Below are 22,759 nucleotides of genomic sequence, written 5' to 3' on the forward strand. Positions count from 1 at the left end.
TATATAGACCTCCAAACAGTAAGGCGGAGGTTGGGGATGGCATTAAACGGGAAATTAGAGAAGCGTGCAATAAGGGCACAGCAATCATCATGGGTGACTTTAATTTACATATAGATTGGGCTAACCAAATTAGTAACAATACTGTGGAGGAGGAATTCCTGGAGTGTTTACGGGATGGTTTCCTGGACCAATATGTCAAGGAACCAACTAGAGATCAGGCCATCTTAGACTGGGTATTATGTAATGAGAAAGGATTAATTAGCAATCTTGTTGTACGAGGCCCCTTGGGTCGGAGCGATCATAATATCAGAGAATTCTTCATTAAGATGCAGAGTGAAGTAGTTGACTCAGAGACTAGGGACCTGAATTTAAATAAAGGAAACTACGATGGTATGAGGCGCGAGTTGGGTAGGATTGATTGGGGAATGTCACTCAAAGGGTTGACGGTGGATAGGCAATGGCAAACATTCAAAGACCGCATGGATGAACTACAGAATTTGTTCATCCCTGTTTGGCATAAAAATAAAACAAAAAGGGTGACTCAACCGTGGCTAACAAGGGAAATTAGGGATAGCATAAGATCCAAGGAGAGGACATATAAAATGGCCAGAAAAAGAAGTAAACCTGAGGATTGGGAGCAGTTTAGGATTCAACAAAGGAGGACAAAGGGATTAATTAAGAAGGGGAAAATAGAGTATGAGACTAAGCTTTCAGGGAACATAAAAACTGACTGTAAAAGCTTTTATAGATATGTGAAGAGAAAAAGATTGGTGAAGTCAAGCGTAGGTCCCTTGCAGACAGAATCAGGGGAATTTATAATGGGGAACAAAGAAATGGAAGACCAATTAAATACATATTTTGGTTCTGTCTTCACAAAGGAGGACACAAATAACCTCCCAGAGATGTCGGGGAACATCGGGTTTGATGAAAGGGAGGAACTGAAAGAAATCAGTATTTGTAGGGAAATGGTGTTAGGGAAATTGATGGGATTGAAGGCCGATAAATCCCCAGGGCCTGATGATCTACATCCTAGGGTACTTAAGGAAGTGGCCCTAAAAATAGTAGATGCATTGCTGATCATCTTCCAACATTCGATGGAATCTGGAACAGTACCCATGGATTGGAGGGTAGCTAATGTTACCCCACTATTCAAAAAAGGTGGTAGAGAGAAAACGGGGTATTACAGACCGGTGAGCCTGACATCAGTAGTGGGGAAAATGCTAGAGTCCATTCTAAAAGATGTAATAGCAGAGCACTTGGAAAACAATGACGGGATTGGACAAAGTCAACATGGATTTACAAAAGGTAAATTGTGCTTGACTAAGCTACTGGAATTTGAGTATGTAACTGGTAAAATAGATAAGGGGGAACCAGTGGATGTGGTGTATTTGGACTTTCAAAAGGCTTTCGATAAGGTCCCGCATAAGAGATTAATGTGTAAAGTTAAGGCACATGCGATTGGGGACAAGGTATTGACTTGGATAGAGAACTGGTTGGCAGACTGAAAGCAAAGAGTTGGAATAAACGGGTCTTTTTCCGAATGGCAGGCAGTGACTAGTGGGGTACCGCAGGGATCGGTGCATGGACCCCAGCTATTGACAATATATATTAATGATCGAGACAAGGGAACTGATGGGCCTTCAATAACCACAAAACTAGAAGTTATAGACTTAAACAAGTGGCTTTTAATCACTAAGATCAGAGCTAACATCTCAACATGCCGACTGGTTTACAGGAATGAGTCATACAGATCCTGGGATCTTTATGTAAGAGAAGTCAGGGGCGGAGCCAAGACCTGGAACCTCCCAGGTTAGTCGGGAAAGAGGAAGTGAAACTATACACAGTGGGGGAGGGTAATATACATGAGTGCAAAACAAATACAGGATCAAGACAAACAGATTTCATTACATTCACCCCTTCTATAGATTTAGTACATTGGGGTGATGTTTCTTAAAAGTTGGTATAAGTGAGTCTGTCAGGAGGTTTTGCAGTTCTCAGTGATTGGCGCAAAGCCGGTTGGGGTGCCTCTAGGGGAGTGGATTCTGGTTCCTCTGCTGTCCGGGCCTCCGCAGTGTCTTCCAGGTTATCTGCAGTGTCCTCCAGGTTAAAGTTGGGTATTGATACCTCTGGGTGTCCTGTCTCTTTGTAGTGTAGGTCTTCATCGGGTAGTCTCCCATCGTTCTCTCCGCTCCCCGAGGGAGCGAGGTCTTTTATGGAAACAGTGTCCTCTCGCCCGTCAGAGTATTTGATATAGGCGTACTGAGGGTTTGCATGGAGGAGCTGTACCTTTTCCACAAGGGGGTCCGTTTTATGGCCTCTCACGTGCTTCCGCAACAGTACTGTCCCCGGAGACGTCAGCCACGCGGGTAGAGATATGCCCGAGGTGGATTTCCGGGGGAAAACGAACATCTTTTCGTGAGGGGTAGCGTTAGTGGCAGTACATAACAGAGACCTTATGGAGTGGAGCACGTCTGGGAGGACTTCCTGCCAGCGGGAGGTCAGAAGGCCTTTTGACTTTAAGGCTAACGTGACAGCCTTCCAAACAGTAGCATTCTCCCTTTCCACTTGCCCATTACCCCGGGGGTTGTAGCTAGTGGTTCTGCTAGTGGCTATCCCCTTCGAGAGCAAGAACTGGCGCAGCTCGTCGCTCATGAATGACGTCCCCCTATCGCTGTGTATGTAGTTCAGCATGCCAAACATGCAGAATAGATTACAGAGACACTTGATGACCGTGGCACTGGTCATGTCTGGGCAGGGAATGGCAAAGGGGAAGCGGGAATATTCATCAATGATATTGAGGAAGTATACGTTACGGTCGGCAGAGGGAAGGGGCCCCTTGAAGTCCAGACTTAGGCGCTCGAATGGCCGCGTGGCTTTGATAAGGTGTGCACGGTCAGGCCTGTAGAAACGAGGCTTGCATTCCGCACAGATGCGGCAGGCTCTGGTCATTGCCCTGACCTCCTCGATGGAGTGGGGCAGATTGCGGGACTTTATAAAATGGTATAGTCGGGTGACCCCTGGGTGACAGAGGTCGTTGTGGAGACCCTGTAATTTGTCCGTATGAATGCTGGCACACATTCCCCGCGATAGGGCGTCTGGGGGTTCATTAAGGGCTCCCGGCCTGTACATAATATCATAGTCGACCGTGGATAGTTCGATCCTCCACCTGAGTATTTCATCATTCTTGATTTTCCCCCTTTGTTTGTTATTAAACATGAAAGCCACCGACCGCTAGTCGGTGAGCAGGGTGAAACGTTTGCCGGCTAGGTAGTGTCTCCAGTGCCGCACTGCCTCCACTATAGCCTGTGCCTCTTTCTCGACAGAAGAGTGCCTGATTTCAGGTCCCTGAAGGGTTCGGGAGAAGAAGGCCACAGGTCTCCCAGCCTGATTGAGGGTCGCAGCTAAGGCAAAGTCTTGACGCATCGCTTTCGACTTGAAAGGGAATGCATTCGTCCACTGCACACACTGCAGCCCTTTCAATGTCCTGTTTAATACTGGTGAAAGCCTCCCGAGCTTCAGCTGATGGTGGGAAGGACGTCGATTTAATGAGGGGTCGGGCCTTATCAGAGTAATTGGGCACCCATTGGGCATAATACGAAAAAAATCCCAGGCACCTTTTTAAAGCTTTGGGATTGTGTGGCAGGGGCAGTTCCTTTTAGGGGCCGTAATTGGTCAGGGTCCGGTCCAATTACCCCATCTTCCACCACACAGCCGAGGATACAGAGACGGGTTGTGTTGAAGACACATTTGTCTTCGTTGTAGGTTAGATTCAGCTTTAGGGCAGTTTTTAAAAATCTCGCAAGATTTAGATCGTGGTCTTGCTGGTTGTGCCCGCAGATAGTGACATTGTCCAGATAGGGGTAGGTAGCTTGTAGTTTATTCTCGTCAACCATGCGGTCCATCTCACGTTGGAAGACCGAGACCCCATTTGTTACCCCGAAGGGCACTCTGAGAAAATGGTAGAGGCGCCCGTTCGCCTCGAAGGCGGTGTATGGGCGGACCTCTGTTCTAATGGGTAGCTGGTGATAGCGGATTTGAGGTCAATAGTTGAGAAGACTCGGTATTGCGCAATCTGGTTGACCATTTCTGATATGCGGGGTAAAGGGTAGGCGTCCAGCTGGGTATAAATATTAACAGTCTGGCTGTAGTCAATTACCATCCGTTTCTTTTCGCTATTTTTAACTATGACTACTTGGGCACGCCACGGGCTGGTACTGCATTCAATAATGCCTTCCCGCAGGAGTCTGTCCACTTCCGCCTTGATAAAGTGTCTGTCTTCCAGACTGTACCATCTACTTTTGGTCGCTATGGGCCTACAGTTCGGAGCGAGATTAGCGAATAAAGAGGGTGGGCTGATTTTTAAGGTTGATAGGCCACAGACTGTGAGTGGCAGCTGGGACCCGCCATATGCTAGCGTGACACTTTCGTGGTGGCACTGGAAGTCCAGGCCCAAGATTACATTAACACAGAGTTCTGGCATCACGAGGAGTTTAAAATCCTTGTAGTCCGTGCCTTTTACAGTCAGTGTTACCACACAGTAGCCCAAAATGTCCGAAGTGTGGGGCTTAGCAGCCATAGCAATTCTGCTCCGTGTAGGGGTTACCGTTAATGAGTGCCGCCGTACCAGGCTAGGGTGGATAAAGCTCTCGGTACTCCCACAGTCAATTAAACATTTCGTTAAATTCCCGTTTACCTGTATGTCCATCATGGATTCTGTCAACGGGTGTGGCCTGGATTGATCCACCGTGATCGAAGCCACTGTTGGGCCCTGGGCGGCCGTTGAGTCGGGAAAAGATGGCGGATCCCAAGATGGCGGCCCGCACAGCACGCACGAGGCGGTGACGGAGTTGGAAATCGGATTCCCCCTGCAGACTTTGCTAAAATGCCCCTTTTTCTTACGTTTGAAGCATGTAGCGTCCTTCGCTGGGCATCGTTGTCTGGGGTGCTTGGCCTGGCCGCAGAAGTAGCATTTCGGGCCTCGAGACATTGCCGCTGTAGTAGGACTCCTGGGTGAACTTCTGTGTGGGGACTCCGGTGGCGTAGAGCTGGTCTGAGACCTGGATGGGGAAGATGGCTGATTCCAAGATGGCGGCCCCCTCGGCGCGCATGAGGCGGTGAGGGCCGCATGGCCAGAAGAATAAGAGTCAGAGTTTCTCTGGGCCACGTCCAGCGATTGCGCAGTGGCCACTGCCTTTTTTAAGTCCAGGACCTCCTGCTCCAGCAGTCTCTGCCGGATATAATTCGATTTGAGGCCCGTGATGAAGGAATCGCGGACCAATTCGTCAGAGTACGCGTTGGCCGTCATGGCCTTGCAGTTACAGTCCCGGACCAGGTCCTTTAGGCCCTGTAAGAAATCGTCCATTGATTCCTCTGGTCGCTGCCTGCGTGTAGCCAGCAGATGTCTGGCGTACACTTCATTTACCGGCCTCTGGTATTGGGCCTTCAGGATAGTGATGGCCTCCGTGGAAGAGGTGGCGTCCCGGATGAACTAATAAATCCGATGACTTACACGAGTAGTCAGTAGACTCAGTTTATCTACCTCGCTAGCGGATGAGGCCCCCGCGAAGAGTTCGAAGCATTTGAGCCAGTGTCCAAATTGATTTGATGCTTCAGCAGAATGTGGATCCAAGTCCAGACGCTCTGGTTTTAGGAGTCGATCCAACCTAGTATTCTTTAGTGATTAAAATTGATGGGCCTTCAATCACCACAAAACTAGAAGTTATAGACTTAAACAAGTTGGCTTTTAATCACTAAGATCAGAGCTAACATCTCAACACGCCGACTGGTTCACAGGAATGAGTCCTACAGATCCTGGGATCTTTATGTAAGAGAAGTCAGGGGCGGAGCCAAGACCTGGAACCTCCCAGGTTAGTCGGGAAAGAGGAAGTGAAACTATACACAGTGGGGGAGGGTAATATACATGAGTGCAAAACGAATACAGGATCAAGACAAACAGATTTCATTACAGGAACTAAATGTAATATCTCCAAGTTTGCAGATGACACAAAGCTGGGTGGGCGTGTGTGCTATGAGGAGGATGCAGAGAAACTCCAGGATGATTTGAACAGGTTGGGTGATTGGGCAGAAGCATGGCAGATGCAATATAACGTGGATAAATGTGAGGTTATCCACTTTGGTGTCAAAAACAGGAAGGCAGATTATTATCTGAATGGAATAGATTGGGCGAAGGGGAAGTGCAACGAGACCTGGGTGTCCTTGTGCACCAGTCGCTGAAGGTAAGCAAGCAGGTGCAGCAGGCGTTTAAGAAGGCAAATGGTATGTTGGCCTTCGTAGCGAGAGGGTTTGAGTACAGGAACAAGGATGTCTTGCTGCAGTTATACAGGGCCTTGGTGAGACCACATCTGGAGTATTGTGTGCAGTTTTGGTCACCTTATCTGAGGAAGGATGTTCTTGCCATGGAGGGAGTTCAGCGAAGATTCACCAGGCTGATACCTGGGATGGCAGGAATGACGTATGAGGAGAGATTGGGTCGATTGGGCTTATACTTGCTGGAGTTTAGAAGAATGCGAGGGGCTCTCATTGAAACTTATAAAATTCTAACAGGACTAGACAGACTAGATGCAGGAAGGATGTTCCCGATGGTCCGGGAGTCCAGAACCATGGGTCACAGTCTAAGGAAAAGGGGTAAGCCATTTAGGACAGAGATGAGGAATTTCTTCACCCAGAGAGTGGTGAACCTGTGGAATTCTCTACCACAGAAGGCAGTAGAGGCCAATTCATTAAATATATTCAAGAAGGAGTTGGATATATTTCTTAAGGCTAAAGGGATCAAGGGATTTCGGGAGAAAGCGGGGACAGGGTACTGAATTTGGATGATCAGCCATGATCGCATTGAATGGCAGAGCAGGCTCGAGGGCCGAATGGCCTACTCCTGCTCCTATCTTCTATGTTTCTGTACCACAGGCTGAATTGTGCATGTTTATTTTTTCCCAGTTCTGCTTGGTGCATGATCACCGTGATTTTGCTTTGGGGAGATGATCCAATCAGTCTTCCCTGCGCGCCCCCCCCCCCCCCCCCACATTATGGAGGGCAGAGCAGATGGTGTGTTACATCGGGACAGCATTTGCACATCTTTGTGGTAACATGAAGTGGTGTTGGTGAATATGTGGGAGGACGTAGCCTCTAAAGGATGCACGACACTGGGGAGACCAGAATTAAGCAAAATAGAAAGAAAATTATAGAGTAAATGCTGTTTTTTCTGGTATTAAAAAAATCCCTACGCTTCAATTTCTCATATTGTCGGTGTATACACAGGATGCATTAACTTAGTGGCTGTGGTACTGGACAAGCAACCCAGAGGTCGTGAGTAGAAGTGCCGCCAATAAATGGGGTAATTTGTGGGCGTGAGCCAGAAATATAACCATGAAAGCTGCCGGCTTGTTGTAAAAACCCAACTGGTTCACCTCATGCCCTTCAGGAAGGGGAACCTGCCACCCCTACCCCGTCTGAGCCTACACGTGACTTCAGTCCCAATTTATGGGTTCACTTAATGCCCTCCGGGCATCCAGGGATGGGCAACAAATGCTGCCTTGTCAGTGTTGCCCCCATCCCGAGAACAACAAAAACTGAAAAGAAGGGTCTTAGTTTAACTTAATGTGAAGAGATTGATGAGCATGTGTGTTGACTTTATCACTTTTAATCAACAGACATTATCCGGCCATGTCCAGCTTGATAACTGCAACATAGAGAACGGGCAGCTGCAGATCCACGCACCTGGAACCTGTCAGGTGAAGTTTTGCACTTTCAGCCAGTCTAGCGTCAATTTCCACAATGTAGCTCTCAGCATAATTGAAAACTGTGAGTTTATTGGGAGTGAGAGTACATCGGTGACCGTGGAGGGCCCTGGTCTGACTGACAGAAACTGGGCCTGCAGACACCTGGCGGTGGCTGCCAAATCCAAAGCCGTTTTGAACGCGCCAGGCCAAGCACTTTCAAACACCGAAAATCATTGTCAACGTTCATTGAGCAACTTTAGAACATTTGAATCGAATGAGAATGTGACTGATTCACGCCAGGCTTCGGGCTCCAAACAAAACTTCCAGACGCCCTGCGTGAGAGATGGCCAGTGCAACGGAGAAGGATGCATTCCAAAAGGGAGCCCTTGTGAAGGGGAAGTCATTACCTTGGAGACTGATTACAGTGACAGTGAAATGAGCACAGGTAGCGAGAATGAAGATGATGAGCAGTCTGTGTATAAACTCTCTTACCAGTCCCACGGCCTGAGTCACTTGTTGGCGAGGACCAATCCGTTTAGATCTCAGAAGAAGGGAACTGATCTCCTGCAAATGGACTTGGAGTTAAAAACCCTCCAAAAGGAGCTGCAAAAGGATAAAGAGGCCCAGCTTCTCGCCAGCACGCTGCAGGGCTGCTTAATCCGAAAGTGCCTTTTTCGGGATGGAAAGGGCAGTGTGTTTGTCTGCAGTCACGGGCAAGCTAGACTGGAATGCAACATCTTCAGAAATCTGAGCTATGCTGTGCGGTGCATCCAAAATGCCAAGGTATAAAACTAAGGGTAGGGACTTCAAGAGCAGCCGGGCAAGGGTACAAGGTTTAAACGTCAGGGACCCCCACCCCGGCCTTAAATCTGCCTACTAATGTTGGATTTGTTTTGTCCTTCTGGTTTCTAGTCTAAAGTTTGAGCGTCTTTTGATAATGGAACGCCGTACCTTTCATTTGGGAGGGCAAGGGCAATCCTGTCTGCTGATCGGGGTGTAGCTTTGTTAGTGGTGGTGATGGAAAGGCCCAAGCTGGAAAATGCACAAGTTTTTCTATCAACGCTAGTACTGTGATTGAGCAGGCAGGGGCTCTTTTCCCTGAAGACCTGATAGAGGTCTTTAAAGTCATGAAGGGGTTTGATAGAGTGGATGTGGAGAAACTGTTTGATAGCCGCAAATTTCAAAGTTTGGCGATGACAAAACTTGGAAATGTAGTAAACAGTGAGGAGGATAATGGCACACTTTAGGAGGACATAGACTAGTGAAATGGGCAGACACGTGGCAAATGCAATTTAATGCAGAGAATTAAAGGAAGGAAGAATGAGGAGAGGCAATATGAACTAAATGGTCCAATTTTAAATTGGGTACAGGAACAGAGACCTGGGGTTCACATACACAAATCTTTGAAGATGGCAGGACAAGTTGATAAGGCTGTTTTTTTTTTTAAAAAAAGCATATGGGATCCTAGGCTTTACTAAGAGAGGTATAGAGTACAAAAGGAAGTTATGCTAAACGTTTATAAATCACAGGTTAGGCCTCCGCTGGAGTATTGTGTCCAATTCTGGGCATCACGCTTTAGGAAGGATGTCAAAGCCTTGGAGAGGGTGCAGAGTCATAGAGTTTTACAGCACAGAAAGAGGCCCATCGTGTCTGCGCCATCCATCAATCCCTGTCCAGTCTAATCCCATTTTCCAGCATTTGGTCCATAGCCTTGTATGCAATGGCATTTCAAGTGCTCATCCAAATGCTTCTTGAATGTTGTGAGGGTTCCTGCCTCTACCACCCTTTCAGGCAGTGAGTTCCAGATTCCAACCACCCTCTGGGTGAAAAAGTTCCTCCTCAAATCCCCTCTAAATCTCCTGCCCCTTACCCTGAATCTATGCCCCCTTGTTATTGACCCCCCTACTAAGGGGAAAAGTTCCTCTTTATCTACCCTATCTATGCCCCTCATCATTTTGTACACCTCAATCAGGCCCCCCCTCAGCCTTCTTTGCCCCAAGGAAAACAACCCCAGCCTGTTTAGTCTTTCTTCATAGCTGAGTCGCTCCATCCCAGGTAACATCCTGGTGAATCTTCTCTGCACCCTCTCCAAAGCAATCACATCCTTCCTATAGTGAGGCGACCAGAACTGCACACAGTACTCCAGCTGTGGCCTCACCAGCGTTTTGTACAGCTCCATCATAACCTCCCTGCTCTTATATTCTATGCCTCGGCTAATGAAGGCAAGTATCCCATATGCCTTTTTAACCACCTTATCTACCTGCTCCGCTGCCTTCAGGGATCTATGTACATGTACACCAAGGTCCCGCTGACCCTCTGTACTTCCTAGGGTCCTACCACTCATTGTGTATTCCCTTGCCTTATTTGTCCGTCCAAAATGCATCACCTCGCACTTTTCAGGGTTAAATTCCATTTGCCACTTTTCCGCCCATCTGACCAACCCGTTTATATCGTCCTGTAGCCTGAGGCTATCCTCCTCGCAATTTACCACCCCACCAATTTTCATGTCATCTGCGAACTTACTGATCATACCTTTTACATTCTCATCCAAATCATTTATGTAGATCACAAACAGCAAGGGACCCAGCACCGATCCCTGAGGTACCCCACTGGACACAGGCTTCCAGTCACAAAAGCAACCTTCGACCATCACCCTCTGCCTCCTGCCACTCAGCCAGTTTAGGATCCAATGCACCAAGGCACCCTGGATCCCATGGGCTCTTACCTTCTTGACCAGTCTCCTATGTGGGACTTTGTCAAAAGCTTTACTGAAGTCCATGTAAACCACATCCACAGCATTTCCCTCATCCACACACCTAGTCACCCCCTCGAAAAATTCAATCAGATTTGTCAGACATGATTTTCCCTTGACAAAGCCATGCTGACTATCCCCGATTAATCCTTGCCTCTCCAAGTGGAGACTAATTTTGTCCCTCAGAATTTTTTCCAATAATTTCCCTACCACAGATGTTAGGCTCACTGGCCTGTAATTCCCTGGTTTATCCCTGCTACCCTTCTTGTATAATGGTACTACGTTAGCTGTTCTCCAGTCCTCTGGTACATCCCCTGTGGCCAGAGAGGTTCTGAAAATTTGTGTCAGAGCCCCTGCAATCTCCTCCTTTGCCTCCCACAGCAGCCTGGGATACATCTCGTCCGGGCCTGGGGATTTATTAACTTTTTGGCCTGCTAAAACCGCTAGTACCTCCTCCCTCTCGATGCTAATATGTTCAAGTATGTCACAGTCCCCTTGCCCGATTTCTATGTCTACATCGTCTTTCTCCATAGTGAACACAGATGCAAAAAATTCATTTAAAACCCCGCCTACATCATCTGGCTCTACACACAGATTGCCACTTTGGTCCCTAATGGGCCCTACCCTTTCCCTGGTTATCCTCTTGCCCTTAATATACCTTATAAAACATCTTAGGATTTTCCTTTATTTTGCTCGCCAGTGTTATTTCATGGCCCCTCCTCGCCCTCCTAATTTCTTTTTTAAGTATGCCCCTGCATCTTTTATACTCCTCTAGGGCTTCCTCTGTCTTTAGTCTTTTGTAACTGCCAAAAGCCCCCCTTTTTTTCCTAATGCATTTTTGTATATCCCTTGTCATCCAAGGTTCCCTTTGCTTGTTGGTCCCACCCTTGACCTTTACAGGAACATGTTGGCGTTGTACTCTCTCTATTTCCCTTCTGAAAGTCTCCCACTGTTTTGATGTGGATTTTCCTATAAGTAGCTGCTCCCAGTCCACTTTGGCCAGATCCTGCCTTATCATATTAAAATCGGCCTTCCCCCAATTTAGAACCCTTATTTCCGGGCCTTCTTTGCCTTTTTCCATGACCACCTTAAATCTCACCGAATTATGGTCACTGTCGCCAAAATGCTCTCCTACTGACACTTCCACCACTTGCCCGGCTACATTCCCTAGAATTAGGTCCAGTACCACCCCCTCTCTTGTAGGACTTTCTACATGTTGGCTCAAAAAGCTCTCCTGGATGCACTTTAAGAATTCTGCACCCTCTAAGCCTTTCACACTCTGACTATCCCAATTTATATTGGGGAAGTTGAAATCCCCCACTATTATTACCCTATTATTTTCGCACTTCTCTGAGATTTGCCTACATATCTGTTCCTCTATCTCCCCCTGACTGTTTGGGGGCCTATAGCACACTCCCAGCAAAGTGCTTGCCCCCTATTTGTTTTTAAGTTCTACCCATATGGCCTCATTAGAGGAACCCGCTAATATATCATCCCTCCTTACAGCAGTAATTGACTCCTTAATTAATATTGCAACACCCCCTCCCCTTTTACACCCCCCTCTGTCTCGCCTGAAGATTCTATACCCCGGAATATTGAGCTGCCAGTCCTGACCCTCCCTCAACCATGTCTCCGTGATAGCAACAATATCGTACTCCCATGTGTTCAACAACTTCAGTTCATCCACCTTATTTGCAAGACTCCTTGCATTAAAATAAATGCCTTCCAGCCCTGCCATATTCCCTTTTGCCTTCACATATTTGCTCTGACTTCCCAGCTGACTTGTTTTTTTCTCTGTATTTGGCTGTAAATCACCCCCTACTATAGCTCCACTCTGTATCCCATCCCCCTGCCAAGTTAGTTTAAACCCCCCCCCCCCCCCAGCAGTGCTAGCAAACCTCCCCGCAAGGATATTGGTTCCCCTCTGGTTCAGGTGTAAACCGTCCGACTTGTACAAGTCCCACCTTTCCCAGAAGCAGACCCAGTGATCCAGGAAACTAAAGCCCTCCCCCCTGCACCATCCCTTTAGCCACGCATTCATCTGTTCTATCTTCCTATTCCTATACTCACTAGCACGTGGCACCGGGAGTAATCCACAGATTACAACCTTTGAGGTCCTGCTCTTTAATCTTCCACCTAGCTCCCTAAATTCTTGCTGCAGGACCTCATCCCTCTTTTTACCTATGTCGTTGGTACCAATGTGGACCACGACCTCTGGCTGTTCACCCTCCCCCTCCAGAATGCCCTGCAGCCGCTCAGTGACATCCTTGATCCTGGCACCAGGGAGGCAACAAACCATCCTGGATTCACGTCTACGGCCACAGAAACGCCTATCTGTTCCCCTTACTATAGAATCCCCTACCACTATTGCTCTCCCACTCTTTTTCCTCCCTTCCTGGGCAGCAGGAGCACCCCCAGTGCCAGGAAGTTGGCTGCTGCTGCCTTCCCCTGGTGAGTCATCCCCCTCAACAGTATCCAAATCTGTATACCTGTTTGAGAGGGGAATGGTCACAGGGGTCTCCTGCACTACCTGCCTGCTTCTATTGCTCCGCCTGGTGGTCACCCATTTCCTTTCTTCCTGTGCAGCCCTTACCTGCGGTGTGACCAACTCACTAAACGTGTTATCCACGACCCCCTCAGCATCGTGAATGCTCAACAACCCATCCACCCGCAGCTCCAGCGCCTCAATGCGGTCTGCTAGTAGCGGCAGCTGGATGCATTTCCGGCACGCGTGGTCATCAGGGGCACTGGCAGTGTCCCTGAATTCCCACATAGAGCAAGAGGAGCATAACACGGGGCTGGGCTCTCCTGGCATGACTTACCCTTTAATTAATTTAAATTAATTTACTATCACCAATTAAAGATATCTCTAAGGCGCTTGTATAGTCTACCAACAGTCCCTGCTACACCAGAAAAGACCCTGGTAACTATAAACTACAGAGTTAAAGTTTAAAAAAGAGAAATACTCACCAACCAATCACTTACCTGCTCCCTGGTGACGTCACACTCTGATTACTTTTTACCTCTCTCCCCGCTGCTGAGTTGGTGTGCCTCGCTGCTTGCGCCGGTTTTTATCCCGGGCTCTGCCTCACCTCGCTGCTCCGTGCTCCGACTGGTCGGGCCTCGCTGCTTGCGCCGGTTTTTATCCCGGGCTCTGCCTCACCTCGCTGCTCCCTGCTCCGTGCTCCGACTGGTCGGGCCTCGCTGCTTGCGCCGGTTTTTATCCCGGGCTCTGCCTCACCTCGCTGCTCCCTGCTCCCTGCTCCGTGCTCCGACTGGTCGGGCCTCGCTGCTTGCGCCGGTTTTTATCCCGGGCTCTGCCTCACCTCGCTGCTCCCTGCTCCGTCTGGTCGGGCCTCGCTGCTTGCGCCGGTTTTTATCCCGGGCTCTGCCTCACCTCGCTGCTCCGTGCTCCGACTGGTCGGGCCTCGCTGCTTGCGCCGGTTTTTATCCCGGGCTCCGCCTCACCTCGCTGCTCCGACTCCGACTGGTCGGGCCTCGCTGCTTGCGCCGGTTTTTATCCCGGGCTCCGCCTCACCTCGCTGCTCCGTGCTCCGACTGGTCGGGCCTCGCTGCTTGCGCCGGTTTTTATCCCGGGCTCCGCCTCACCTCGCTGCTCCCTGCTCCGACTCCGACTGGTCGGGCCTCGCTGCTTGCGCCGGTTTTTATCCCGGGCTCCGCCTCACCTTGCTGCTCCGTGCTCCGACTCCGACTGGTCGGGCCTCGCTGCTTGCGCCGGTTTTTATCCCGGGCTCCGCCTCACCTCGCTGCTCCGTGCTCCGACTCCGACTGGTCGGGCCTCGCTGCTTGCGCCGGTTTTTATCCCGGGCTCCGCCTCACCTCGCTGCTCCGTGCTCCGACTCCAACATCCAGAGGAGATGTACTAGAATTTTACCCAGGATGAGGGACTTCAGTTACTTGGAGATACCTGGGATTTTTCTCCTTAGAGCAGAAAAGGTTAATGGGAGATTTAATTAAGGAAATATTTCAAAATTATGAAGGGGTTTGATACAGTAAATAAGGAAAAACTGTTTCGAGTGGCAGAAGGGTCGATAACGAGAGGACAAAGATTTAAGATAATTGGCAAAAGAACCAGGGAAGATGAGAATTTTTTTATGCAGCGAGTTATGATCTGGAATGCACTACCTGAAAGGGTGGTGGAACCAAATTCAATAGTAACTTTCAAAAGGGAATTGGATATATACTTGAAAAGAGCAGGGGCATGGGACTAATTAGATAGCTCTTTCAAAGAGGCTGAATAGACCAAATGAGGACCAGGAGGATCCTCTGCTTTCAAAGAGGAAACCTTTTAATGGACCATCCCTGGGTAGCGCCGCATCTATTTCCACCGTCATTGAAGCTGCCCCTACAGTTGGTTCATTAATTGCTGTTTTACTAATGAAGTTGTACAGATAAACAATACACAGGGCTCTCTTCCTGCCCTACAGGGGCTGCTTTATGCTGGGGTACAATTCCACAAACTCCAAGAGCCCTCTGCTGTCTTGCCCAAGTGAGTCTGGACATTGAGTGTTGGTAGGCTATTTGATCATGGGGTGGGACATCACACCATGTGGTGTGGTACTGAGCCTAATCCTTTCCTTTCCCTTCGCATGTATCCAGATGGGTGCACTTTCCAATACAGGTCAGTGATGGAGAAGAGCAGGAGCACGGGCTAGTTTTATTTCTGTTGGATTTTCCCTTCATTTGTCGAGGGCACGGATCGGTTATATTCCTCGGCTGAAATTAAGTAACTCGGCACAACCTGGGCGCCGTGGTAGCAGTCTCGCCTCTGATCAGTAGGTTTAGACCCGCTTTAGGACTTGAGCACGTAATTTAGGCTGATATTCAGTGTAGTACTGAGGGAGTGCTGCACTGTTGGAGGTGCTTTTTTTTTCGAATAAGGTCCAGCCTTCCCCCTTCTCGGGTGGATGTAAAAGATCCCAAGGCAGTTTTTGAAGAAGAACAGGGTGTTCTCCCTGTCCACTATTTATCCCTCAACCAACATCACTAACACAGATGGTCATTTATCCCATTGCTATTTGTGGGACCTTGTTGTGAGCAAATAGCTGTCATGCTTCCTACGTTTCAACAGTGACTAAACTTCAGAAGTATTTCATTAGCTGTAAAGTGCTTTTGGGACGTCCTGAGGTTGTGAAAGGCCCTATATAAATGCAAGTTCTTTCTTACTCTACACTTTAGAGGCAGCCTAGGAGCAGACATTTGGGTCTGGATTTTCTGCCACTATCCTCCCTGAATGATACGTTTACCCACAAACTACGCAAGGGGCTCATTCCTGCTTGTCATAGGCAACTATTCTAACTGAACAAAGTCCACTGTGGACATTTTCGCCAATAGTGACTCGGCAGAGGTAATTTTGCCCACTAATAGTGGGGTTCAACACTACTGTGCAGCCACACTGAAACCTCACCAAGGGTAGAATGAAACCTCACCAAGGGTAGAATGACAATGATTATCTGAGGGACAGCTCTTCCTTGAATAGTGCCCTGGGACCTTTTACATCCACCTGAGAAGGCAGACGGGGATTATCGTCTCATCCGAAAGATGGCACCTTCGACAGTGCAGCACTTCCTCAGTACTGCATTGAAGTGTATGTATCTAATGTAGCTATCTCGTTTATTCACTTTTAAGAGAAAACTGCAGGCTCCAAACAAACCTTCTGTCTGTGATCATTGATGCTAGTTCAATATTTTCTTCTAAAATGTCCATTTCTAAACAGTTGGATAGGAAGAGTAGCAACAAACGATTGCACAGCAGGACACCGTGATAATCTGCCTGTTGAAGCAGCATTCATCAGCAGTGCACTGATTCAAGGTGAAGGCTGTAGCACCTGCTAAATTTAGTTGCACAGCGTGTCATGTATGGGAGTGGAGGAAAAGAAAAAACAGAATCTTCTCCTTAGGCAGTCCCTCGGAACCGAGGATGACTTGCTTCCACATTAAAAATGAGTTCTCAGGTGACTGATGAGTCCAAAACGGGACCTACAGTCTCTGTCAGAGTTGGGGCAGACGGTGGTTGAAGGGGCAGGTGGGTGCGGTGCTTGGGTCGACGTGCGCTCCTTGCGCTCGGCTTCCGTTTGCTCCCGGCGAAGAGACTCGAGGTGTTCGGCGCCTTCCCGGATGCTTCTCCTCCACTTTGTGCGGTCTTGGGCCAGGGATTCCCAGGTGTCGGTGAGGATATTACACTTTTTCAAGGAGGCTTTGAGGGTGTCCTTGAAGCGTTTCCTCTGCCCACCTGGGGCTCTCTTGCCGTGTCTGAGCTCCGAGTAGAGCACTTGTTTTGGGAGTCTCGTATCGGGCATGCAGACGATGTGACCTGTCCATCGGAGCTGATCGAGCGTGGTCAAAGCTTTGATGCTGGGGATGTTGGCCTGAGCGAGAACACTGACGGTGCGCCGATCTTGCGGAGGCAGCGTTGGTGGTACCTCTCCAGTGCTTTGAGGTGCCTGCTATACATGGTCCATGTTTCTGAGGCATACAGCAGGGCAGCATCACTGCTGCTCTGTAGACCATGATAAAAGAAAAAACAGAATGTGAACAAGCTGGGTAACGATTTAATACGAGGTAGGAGGAAATGGCCAAAAATATTATTGAATTGGATTAATAACCCTTAACTGGCTTTAAGCTTGGTTTAGATATTCTACTTGTGTAATTGAGGCTACAAATGCAAGCTAATTGGTATGACTAGTTTGCAGAAGAAAGTTTTCTGGAATTTTAAAGTCTTGACTAGATAAAGCAAAGAGCCATTCGGATTCACAACAGCAGTGGTGTGTTTTTCAGGGTCTACAGTTATAGAGATTAAAATAATGTTTAAAGAGGGAATCTCGCCATCAGTGCTATTCATAAAACACTCCAAAAAAAAAAAAAAAAAAAAGAATTTATAATTAACAATGTGATGGGCCTTCAATAACCACAAAACTAGAAGTTATAGACTTAAACAAGTTGGCTTTTAATCACTAAGATCAGAGCTAACATCTCAACACGCCGACTGGTTCACAGGAATGAGTCATACAGATCCTGGGATCTTTATGTAAGAGAAGTCAGGGGCGGAGCCAAGACCTGGAACCTCCCAGGTTAGTCGGGAAAGAGGAAGTGAAACTATACACAGTGGGGGAGGGTAATATACATGAGTGCAAAACGAATACAGGATCAAGACAAACAGATTTCATTACACAATGCCAGAAAAGTGTGCAGGTGTCATTGAACCTAATAGTTCAGCTTCTCTGAACAACACATAATGGTTAAAAAGATACCTTCATTTAATTTTGAGACACTGGTAGTGAGACTAAGCAAAGCTTCCTGCTGAAAGAAAAATATGTTTAATACAAAGCAGTTTCCATTGAATTATAGATATTCATGAACACAATAATTAGGTGTTGGTCTGACTCAGTTGGTAGCACTTGTGCCTCGGAGTCCGAAGGCTGTGGGTTCAAGCCCCACTCCAAGACTTGAACACACCATCTAGCTTCAGTGCACTATACGTAAGGATTGCTGCATTGTCAGAGGAGCTGTCTTTCAGATGAGACATCAAACAAAGGCCCTGTCAGGTGGATGGAAAACATCTACGGCACTATTCTCGCAGAGCAGGGGAGTTCCCCTGATGTCCTGGCCAAAATTTCCTCCCTCGATCAGTATAATTCACTTGTGAAGCATTTCAGGGCATCCTGAGCACACAAAGTGCTATGTAAAAGCAAATTCTTTCTTCTCTCCTTACAAGTTCTTTCTGAAACTGAGTAAGCACATGGGATTCTGTAGTTCTGTTTCTGGGTTGCCCTTTTCTTTTATAAAAAAAAAAAAAAAAATTACAGACCGTTCTTTTTTTCCCCTTCCCCACCCCGAATCCTCAATTGTTCATCTTTTTCTCCACGCTTCTCGCTCTTTAACTTTTCCTCACTCTTGCGTGGCCATTTTGACTTGAACAGTACATCGAGCAGCTGTTAAAATGTACACAGATTGAGGACTCAAATTTGACCCTCATTTGATGCTGCCTAGGGTCTGCATCATAATTTGTTCCCTTGGATTCAAATATGACACCAACTGAGGCCAGGTAGAGTCTTTTCTACGTATTAAAGTGCATGTCAGTCCTTCACATAACGCAGAGGGGTTGAGTTTGCTGTGGAAAGCTCTCTCCTCTACAGTGACTGACAATTTTTTCATGCCATTTAGAGGAGCACTTCAGGTCAGCAGAATTTCATTTCACTCAATTTTAGATCTCCGCTCATCTGCTAAATGTTTGTTGAGTGAAAATAAATTGTATACGAAATCATATATTTATAATTAGGTTTAGCAGCCAACAGTGGTCCAAGATGTAATGATTTCATTATTTAGCTCTTGACACATTGTAGTGAAAAATATAAAAGAAATGCAGCTCCTTCAAATATTGAATTTCTCTGAGCTGGTGGTCTGTTGCTGAATTGAATTTCTAACTCATAATGCCTTCAAAAACTTCCCTATTACTGTAACCTCCTCCAGCCGGACAGCCCATTGAGAACTCTGCGTTCCTCCAACTCGGGTCTCTTGTGCATCCTCTACTTCCTTCGCCCCCACCATTGGCGGCCGTGCCCTCAGCCGTCTAGGCCCTAACCTCTGGAATTCCCTCCCAAACCTATTCGCCTCTCCACCTCTGCTTAAAACTTACCTCTTTGACCAAGCGTTCGATCACCTGGCTTTATGTCATCATCTTATTGATTATGCTCCTGTGAAGCGCTTTGGGACGTTTTAGCATGTTAAAGGCAATATATAAATGGTTAAGTTGTCGTCATCTTAACATTTTCAAGGCTGAGCTTTAGGTTGTACTGAAATAAGACTTGAACAACAAGTTTCAGAATTTAATATAGTGGAATATTTGATGCTCATTTTGGTTTTTAAAGTTGATTTAAAAACCCTTTCACATGCAGATATGGAAATAAAAAGCCGAGAGAAAAACTGCAAATGCTGAAAACAAGCAGAAAATACTGGAAAGCTGGTCAGTCAGCGTCTGTGGAGAGAACAGATGGTCAGTGATTTGGGCAGAGGCCTTCAAAACTGGAAGATGGAGAAGCATTTTAATAGTTTGAGGAAAGGAGAGACTAGTACTTCAAACACAGGGGAGAGGTTAATGGGTTGAATGAGCTGCAGCCTGCTTAAAAGAAAAGCAGGAGATTCTTGGATATTAAAAGTGTTAACCCTAATTTTATACCTATCCAACAATCTTCTGCTTTTCTTTTAAGTAGGCTGTAGGTCCATCAACCCATTAACTTCCTCCCTGTGCGTGTCATTTGTTTTCAGCATTTTATGATGCAATAATATCTTCCAACAGTTGTGGTAAACCACGTTCACTATCGTTAGCACTGTTCACCACTGTTCGTTATAACTGTATCACTGACCACTATTGTATCACGGTACGAGGTCGCCTCTTGCCACACTGCTATACCTGGGATGACCACTGCCGACTCCGCCTTGGCTCCACCCACCAGGCCAGGTATAAAGGTGAGCGACTGGCTGGTATTCCTCCTGCTTGGATCGGATCACCCACGAGAGTGGGCTGTTATTTAGTCAATAAAAACCTTTAGTCACCTTCGTAACTCTTCGCCTTTTATTGGAGGAATTGATAGGTATATCAATTTTATTGACTAAATTTAATGATGTCCGACAACGAGTCACAACCGGCGGAGGAGCCACCAGCGCAGCTCCCAGGAGCACAGCCACACCAGCCAGCTTGGCTGCGAGCCCTCAGACCGCCATACCTGGACCTGAACCCACGAGCAGCAAACTCAGCCGCAGACTTTAAACACTGGCTGGTCTGCTTCGAATCATACCTGAGAGAATCCAGCGTCCCTCAGGCATCCAAACTAAGTGTCCTGCAGGCACAACTGAGCCCGAGAGTATACACTCTCATCGAGGACATGACTACCTACGAGACCGCCATCAACCTGCTGAAACAGAAGTACCGGACCCCGGTAAACTACATGTACGCTAGGCACCTCCTAAGATCACGGCCGCAACAGCCAGGAGAATCAGTAGCCGAATTCTCACAGGCGCTATATGCACTCGCCAGGAACTGTGACTTTAAATCGGTGTCGGCAGCCGAAAATACTGAAGATAATATCCGCGACGCATTCCTGAAAGGCCTACGGTCCGAGTACTCACGGCAAAGACTGCTGGAAGCTAAAGACCTCAGCATGGAAAAAGCTGAAGCCCTCGCTATCTCCCTGGAAGTGGCCCACCAAGATCAGGAAGCATTCACCAGGTACTGCTCGCGACCCTGGGACTCGGGCCCGACCCCTACCACAGCACCCTTCCCAGCGCCGCCCCCGGGACCTACCTCTGCGTCGGCGTCCCGGACCCGACCGGCCCCGCCACCCCCGGCACCGGCCCCGACATCGGGCATCCGCGATCGGGCCGCCGGCTGTTTTTTTTGTGGCCAGGAGAAGCACCCGAGGTCGCGCTGCCCAGCCAAGAACTCTATATGTAGAACCTGCCTGAAGAAAGGCCACTTCTCCAAGGCCTGCAGGAGCGGATCCTCAGAGGCCAGCAGTGCCGCATGCGAACTATGGGGGCGGCCATCTTCGTTTAGGGCAACTGAGGCCAGCATCCCCACACATGAGTCATGGGGGCGGCCATCTTTGTTTAGGGCAACTGAGGCCAGCATCCCCACACATGAGTCATGGGGGCGGCCATCTTTGATTAAGGCAACCGACCCCAATAGTGCCTCATGGGGCCCTACCTCGTGGGAGACGCCATTTTACTCACCACGCCCGACCGCCTCGCCCGCAGATGACAACGACTCGCTCAGCTACACACTAGCTTCCGTCACCCTGGACCAAGCCCGCCCGCACCATCTGTCCAAGTCAATGATGGACATCAAAGTGAACGGCCACGCCACGACCTGCCTGTTCGACAGCGGAAGCACGGAGAGCTTCATCCACCCAGACACGGTGAGCCACTACTCCCTCTCTGTCCTACCAACGCGCAGCCGAATCTCGATGGCATCGAGGTCCCACGCCACGGACATCAGCGGCTACTGTGTCGTGACCCTGTCGGTTAAGGGCACGGAGTATAAAAACTTTAAACTCCTCGTCCTCCCCCATCTCTGCGCTGCCGTCCTACTAGGGCTGGACTTCCAATCCCACCTCCAAAGCGTAACCCTAGCATACGGTGGACCCCTCCCCCCACTCACAGTCAACAACCAGCAAACGTTAAACCGCCCACCGCGTAACACCTGCAGCCTCTCCACCCTCAAGGTCCCGCCACCCTCTCTGTTTGCTAACCTTACCCCTGACTGCAAACCCGTCGCTACCAAAAGCAGGCGGTATAGCGCCGGGGACAGAGCCTTCATTAGCTCTGAGGTGCGGCGCCTCCTGAAAGAGGGCATTATCGAGGGGAGCAGCAGCCCCTGGCGTGCCCAGGTCGTAGTCGTAAAGACCGGCGATAAAAACCGCCTGGTCATCGACTACAGCCAGACCATAAACAGATATACCCAGCTGGACGCATACCCCCTCCCCCGCATATCTGACATGGTCAATCAGATTGCACAGTATAAAGTATTCTCGACCATCGACCTGAAGTCGGCCTACCACCAACTCCCTATCCTCCCTGAGGACCGCCAGTATACCGCCTTCGAGGCGAATGGGCGCCTATACCACTTCCTTAGGGTCCCCTTCGGTGTCACTAATGGGGTCTCGGTCTTCCAAAGGGAGATGGACCAGATGGTTGACCAGAACGAACTGCAGGCTACATTCCCCTACCTAGATAACGTCACTATCTGCGGCCGCGACCAGCAGGAACATGACGCGAATCTGGAGAAATTCCTCCGTACGGCCCAACGGCTGAACCTCACCTACAATAAGGAGAAATGCGTGTTTAACACCACGCGCCTTGCCATCCTCGGCTGCGTAGTGGAGAACGGAATCATCGGCCCCGACCCAGAAAGAATGCGCCCCCTCATGGAGCTACCCCTCCCCCACTGCCCTAAAGCACTTAGGAGAACCCTGGGGCTTTTCGCCTACTATGCCCAATGGGTACCCAATTACGCGGACAAAGCCAGACCCCTCCTGAAAGCCACTTCCTTCCCCCTCACGGAGGAGGCGTGCGCGGCCTTCTCCCTCATTAAGGGAGACATAGCCAAGGCCACGATGCACGCAGTGGACGAGTCCATCCCCTTTCAGGTGGAGAGCGACGCCTCCGACTTCGCCTTAGCCGCCACCCTAAACCAGGAGGGGAGGCCAGTGGCCTTCTTCTCAAGGACCCTACAGGGCCCCGAGATCCGACATTCG

The 22,759-nt window shown here is 48.7% G+C and overlaps 1 protein-coding gene across 1 annotated transcript in view; it reads left to right on the plus strand.

Moving 5' to 3' along the window:
- Nucleotides 1–22,759, plus strand: part of fbxo10 (F-box protein 10) — an 81,582-nt gene that overhangs the window by 7,816 nt on the left and 51,007 nt on the right. Inside the window, exon 3 of the mRNA XM_085983631.1 lies at nt 7,668–8,519. Within this exon, the coding sequence (XP_085839757.1) occupies nt 7,668–8,519 (852 nt within the window). The remainder of the gene's footprint in view (nt 1–7,667; nt 8,520–22,759) is intronic.

The sequence above is a fragment of the Somniosus microcephalus genome, chromosome 1, assembly GCF_052327205.1.
Source record: "Somniosus microcephalus isolate GS21.2 chromosome 1, FLI_Smic_1.0, whole genome shotgun sequence".
Lineage (NCBI taxonomy): Eukaryota > Metazoa > Chordata > Chondrichthyes > Squaliformes > Somniosidae > Somniosus > Somniosus microcephalus.